Source organism: Primulina huaijiensis, chromosome 2 (genome assembly GCF_012295235.1).
Source record: "Primulina huaijiensis isolate GDHJ02 chromosome 2, ASM1229523v2, whole genome shotgun sequence".
In the NCBI taxonomy this organism is placed as follows: domain Eukaryota; kingdom Viridiplantae; phylum Streptophyta; class Magnoliopsida; order Lamiales; family Gesneriaceae; genus Primulina; species Primulina huaijiensis.
In genome coordinates, this window is record NC_133307.1 from 25,703,581 (window position 1) to 25,709,580 (window position 6,000).

General features: G+C 33.0%; 1 protein-coding gene across 1 annotated transcript; it reads left to right on the forward strand.

Annotated features, from left to right (window-relative positions):
• Positions 1 to 1,513: 1,513 nt before the first annotated feature.
• On the forward strand, positions 1,514 to 3,033 carry LOC140960689 (transcription factor bHLH94-like). Its single transcript, XM_073418938.1, has 3 exons — positions 1,514 to 1,934; positions 2,356 to 2,712; positions 2,870 to 3,033. Exons 1-3 carry the CDS (start codon positions 1,551 to 1,553, stop codon positions 2,951 to 2,953), a joined length of 825 nt encoding a protein of 274 aa, XP_073275039.1. The 5' UTR covers positions 1,514 to 1,550; the 3' UTR covers positions 2,954 to 3,033.
• Positions 3,034 to 6,000: the final 2,967 nt, after the last annotated feature.

Sequence of the window (6,000 nt, forward strand, 5' to 3'; positions counted from 1 at the left end):
CTCTTTTCCCCAAATATTTTTTTACTTTCCATTTCACTCCCATAGGATATCATGTAGCCAATACTCCTCTATAATTAAAGAGCGAATTGATACAACCATACTTTATAATATAATTATTTTAGGTACTTCTACGTAACTAAATTTCGTGCCATGCATCCCACTTAATTAATTTCATTGATGAATATATATTTTCTTTTCAAAAAATATTCTATTGAGAAAAAAGGAACCGTAAGACGAAGACATGCAATATATACTCTATGACCACATAAAGACTAGCTACACCCTTCCAAAAGCACATGTAAATGTCTTGTAATTATCTTAGGGTGGCAAAAAAAAAAAGTAAGTAGAGGTAAATAATTATTAAAGGGCTTTGAACTTTTGGAGTTCGTACTTCGAAAAGTATACATGACACTATTTGCTCTTCCATCAAATTCTAAATATTTTCTCATTATCTAATTTTGTTGTTAATCTTCAAAGTAATTTCAAGATTCGCTCGTATGATTCATTATCTATTTAGGCATAGTTTGGTATACATGATAGGATAAACATGTGATATATAATATAAAGATGAGTTAATGATAAATAAGATGTAAAATATTATATTTAATGTTTGGTATGATTTTAATAAGATTGATTAAATTTATATATTANTTTATATATTGAGGTCAATTAAGTCATTTAAGGTGTTTTTATCATTAAATTAAAATTATCTTATCTCATAAAAAATATATTTTATTCTTGTATAAAATTATTTATCACGGGCCCATAGTATTATCATGGGCTTTCTAAAAAGGTACCAAACATGAGATAATGATGATTATTTATCAATCCATATCTTATCCATTTTACCAAATTATACCTTGGTATATAATCTAAATTAAAGATATTTCACATGCCCTTAAACATTTCTATTAATTTTGTCTCAGTTCTTTTACGATAGATGCATCATGCAAGAATTTGAAGTGAGAAATTAAATTGTACGTGACTTTATATATATGTATATGTATATGTATATATTGGTTGTAGACCTAAATAGGAAAATTGGTGTTTTATTGTTGGATGAAATATGCTACTATCGAGTGAAATTAAACGAGGACGACTCAATCTTTATGTATGAGACACATACAAGACATCCCCTCGTGTAAGTTCGGGTGATTCTTGTGCACGATTTTGTATGCAACTTGTTTGTTTGTTTGTTTTTTTTTTGATTTTTTTTGATTTTTTTATTATTAAAACTTGATTTGCATAATAATAAAAAATAGTAAAGTAGCTGTAAATATAATTTTGAATGGAGTTGGTTGGTTTTTTTTTTTTCGATATCATATCATATGACGTGATATTTGATTTGGAAATTAAATTCCAAAAAAAAAATCAATAAATTGAATTAGTTATGAATTTTAAATACTTGATTAAATAATACGTGATAAATGTGATACTGCTATGTAGCATAATTTTGATAAAGAATATATTATGGCAAATATAAAATAAGTCTTTAAATGGATAGTAACACCAATTGCTTTTCAACTTCTCGAGAGTGAGAGAAAAGAGAAATGGCTTTAGAGTCTGTCCTTTTCCGGCGAAACCCTTTTAGCTATGGCTGCCAAGATCATGAGTTCAACATTAATATCGAATCCTTATTACAAGAAACAAAGCCAAATTCCAAAAATCTCAACATTAATGTAGATGAAGAGGATTCCATTACAAAATGGGATTTTTCTCCGCCACAAAACACAACTTCTTCACCGGAGACCGAATACACGGCTCCGGAGGCCACCAGCCGCCTTAAGAGGCGGAGGAGCAGGAGCTTGAAGAACAGGGAAGAAATGGAGAAGCAGAGAATGACTCATATTGCGGTGGAAAGGAATCGACGGCGGCTGATGAATGAGTATCTCACCGTCCTCCGCTCCTTGATGCCTCCTTCATACGCTCAAAGGGTATAAACTAATTAATATCTTTCTTTAATTTATTTTAAATAAAATTTAAATTTCTTTTATCAAGTAAACTATATGTTATATCCATGCTAATTAATTAGTTTGCCACATTCGAAAATAAATGAATATTTATCATTTATTTAATAAATATTTCAGATATAATTAATCGATAAGCGTGGAGTAATATTTAAATTCCCATACTCTCCAACATTTATTTTTAAAAAATATATATAGAAATATATAGTAACCAAAACAAATTATTGTGTATAATGATGTGTGCATGCGTTAGTTTTTGTGTAAGAATACTGTTGGTAGGACATTCGTACGAGTGAAGGAATCATCTTGTACATCATCAATGATACTATGCAAGGTATTTCCTTCCACGTACATAAATATTAATACATATAAAATAATTTTCCAATAGGGAGATCAAGCATCGATAGTGGGTGGAGCCATTAATTTCGTGAAGGAACTGGAACAACAAGTCCAATATCTTGAAGGGCAGAGGCAAATAGCCAAGAATAATGTCGGTGGTACTACTGGATTATTCTCCCAATATTTCATGTTTCCTCAGTACTCGACATCTACCAAGAATGGTGTGGCCGATATCGAGGTGACCATGGTGGAGAACCATGCCAACATCAAAATATTGGTATCGGATAAGCGACGCCCAAAACAACTCCCCAAAATGGTGGCCGAGTTTCACTCCATCCGCCTCACAATTCTCCACCTCAATGTCACCACCGTCCATCAATCAGCTCTCTACTCTTTCAGCGTCAAGGTATGTACGTTTAGTTAACCAGATGCTACCTTTATTGTATCTAATGGTTTATATTCATTCTCACATAAGAATCAATTATCATTAATCACAAATCAAATCAAATCAAATCAAATCAATTATATATACTTACTTTTAATTGATATACTATTAATTGCAGGTCGAAGATGAGTGCCAGCTAAGCACGGTCAATGAAATAGCCACCGCGGTGCATGAAATGATTCAAGATATATTATATATATAAATATATATATATAGGCCTAGCTAGCTAATTATTTCAATCAACGTCTCTCCAAATATTCTGCAATATTATAATAAGCTTGATTAGAGACATTTTTCAATCAACGTCGTTCACATTTTGTCATAAAACTTGAAATAAATAATTAAAAGAGAGAAAGAGATTTATATATATACGAGCCAATATGTGAACGACAACTCAATAGGTATGGAAAACACAATTGATTATGTTTTAAATCTATATCTATTGTACATGAAATTTGATTTGGAATTATTGAATATATTATCACATTTTCACAGAGCCTGAGATAAGGTCTTTATATGAATCTTGCCTAGAGAATATAAAAAAGACTAATTTTGATAAGGACGTTGCTTTGCTTACAAAAATATATATAATCATATATTTATTAAGATTTCCCTTTATTCCCTCCGTAATTTGCTTGGCTTTATGTGGAAAACTCGAGTTGTCACTTGTCTGGGAATCTGGGGGAACCTTGCGTATAAATGAAACTTAATCTTATAATGAACCTGTATTATTTATTTCAAGTTTTATGACAAAGACAATCTATACATATAAATGAAAAATTAAATGAAACTTAATTTTATGATGAACTTTTATTATTTATTTCAAGTTTTTTGTACAAAAACAAGCTATATTGCTAGCTGCAACCCGGCCATTACTATTTAAATTAATAATTGACCAAAATAGTAAAACAAATCATGAGCTTAATGAAATGAGAAGTAGTGCGAAATATTGATGCAACGAAGAAAGAATCAGAATAACTTTTTGCTAATTTCCAAAATAAGAAAATATTTGATGATTCGTTGAAGCTTTCAAGAATCTTCATCAGATTCACTTTTATATATATATATATATATTTCAAATCGTACAATAAACAGAATATTTCAAATATAAATATATAAAATTCAGCATACCTTTTTTCTTTTTGGATAAAAAATATTACATTAACAAGAGTCCAAATCATACAATACGGCATTGTTTAAGAACAATGAAACAGCGTCCAAAAACAAAATATTGATATTAGATTGCGAACTACGACCAGCCAGCCAACTCATGCGCCTTGGCTGCTCTTCGACAGTCCGAATGAGATGCTCCTGGAGAATTTGAGTAGAGACGTCAAACAGTCGCTTCTAATGGTTCGGCAACACCAGGAGGAGGTGGGTGCCAGCGTGTAGTTGGATTCGGGTGTGAGTCCTTTGAAACACTAACACAAAGTGTGCTTCGATATATATATGTAGTGCCCGCTCTTGCTGCGCGTGCAAGAACATCGTCATAAGAGAGAAACTTAACTCGGAAATTTCGGACATTTCATGCCTCCCAAATACTCCAGCAAAGCAAGACAAAATTTTCAAAGTCATCTCCAGTTTTATAAACTAAAATCCAGTTGAAAGATCACCAAAATGACTACCAGGAAAAGTACGTATAAGAGACCAAAGGGCTGTCAATTTCCATATCTTACGGGTATCTTAGAGAATTTCCCATGCATCTGGGCAAAACCTGTCAACGTTTACTCGTCGATGCTAGATTAACACGAACAGGAAGCGCATTAAAAATCATTCTCTGAATTTGATTTTGTTAGGAATCCTCAATTTCCATAGTTTCCTAAGGCCTTCGGTAAAGCTGCAACTCAATCCATTACATGCAGAAACGACATTCTCCTGTGCAAGGTAATACCCGGATTTAACATAGTATCCCCCGTTAGTCATATAGTGCCAATTCAACTTACCGTTACCAATTGTGCTACCTACGGGAAATCGCTTCACTTCATCCCTGTCCACTTCCCAGAGAATGTTCCCACTCTCCATTCGATGTAACGATAAAAGCTAGCTCAAGAGGGGAGGATAGTCTAAGTTCATATATGCAACTCCCATGTTATTTATCCAACCGATGTGTGACAATTAACACACACTCTCACGCTTAGAAATGAACATCTGTAGCGTGGAGTTTACAAATGACCCAAATATGAGCAAAACAGGTTACCCAATTATGGACAATCCAACACATAACGGTGGAACCTGGCTCTGATACCATGTTAAAATTGAGACTTGGACCTAACTTAACCCCAAAAACTAGCTCAAGAAGAAGGATTGTCCAAATACATATATACAACTTTCAGCTTATTTATCCAACCGATGGGACAACCGACACCTTTAAATGAGCATGGTTCAGATGGGAACCCGGGATGGGCTTGAAAATTTTTGGCCTGAGTAACCATGGATCCTTGAACACAAAACCTTTTTGGCCCGGGTTATTCGCCATCGCAATCCTTTTTTTAACAGATCTCGACCCCAAAGCAGACTACGCCAAACATATCTTGTGCTTCCAAAAATGTACTATCTGGAAAATATTTATGCTTGTAAATTCGGACAGCAAGCTTGTTTGGCAAAAGGGATTGATTAAATGTGACAAAATCTCGGAAACCCATACCAACCTGCGATTTTGGACGACACAATATTATCTACTTCCTCCAATGAATACGCTTCTCATCTCCCGTGGATCTCCACCAAAAATCGACTATCAAAGCTGTGAGTCTTTTACATGGAGATAATCAGAGACGAGCCAAAGGGGACGGTTGGTGCGGTGCCCCTCGATTTTCTATTTTTATAAATCTGAGCATTTTTATATATTTTTCACATTTTTAACTTCATTTTTTCTGGTTTCATCCACGGAGATAATAGTAGTCTTTATCTATGGTGTCGATATAGGCTGAAAGTCTTGATTTATGAATGATTTATGGTTTATCCCGATCAGCATAACTTTGATGCCAAATGAAAATGGGATGTTATCAACTTATCACTACTCTGAGACTCCGTTTGGTACGTGTGATGAGATAAATAAATGATTAATAATTAGNGCCAACATTGCTTGTATGATTTATTTATTTTTACCTGATTTTATATATTATATAACATGATAATTGAGTCCTTGATTTTGTGAGTCAAGTCAAATATCAATTTTTAAGGTTAATCGAGTGATACTAATAATTTTATTGAGTTTTATAAAAATAATTTATATAATTATCTCGAGTTCAT

Bases quoted from the DNA above. Each gene is read 5' to 3' on its own strand.
- LOC140960689 (XM_073418938.1), top strand. From the start codon at position 1,551: ATGGCTTTAGAGTCTGTCCTTTTCCGGCGAAACCCTTTTAGCTATGGC. The intron at 1,935-2,355 runs GTATAAACTAAT...ATTTTCCAATAG, and splicing joins CTCCTTCATACGCTCAAAGG to GGAGATCAAGCATCGATAGT. The intron at 2,713-2,869 runs GTATGTACGTTT...TATTAATTGCAG, and splicing joins TCTACTCTTTCAGCGTCAAG to GTCGAAGATGAGTGCCAGCT.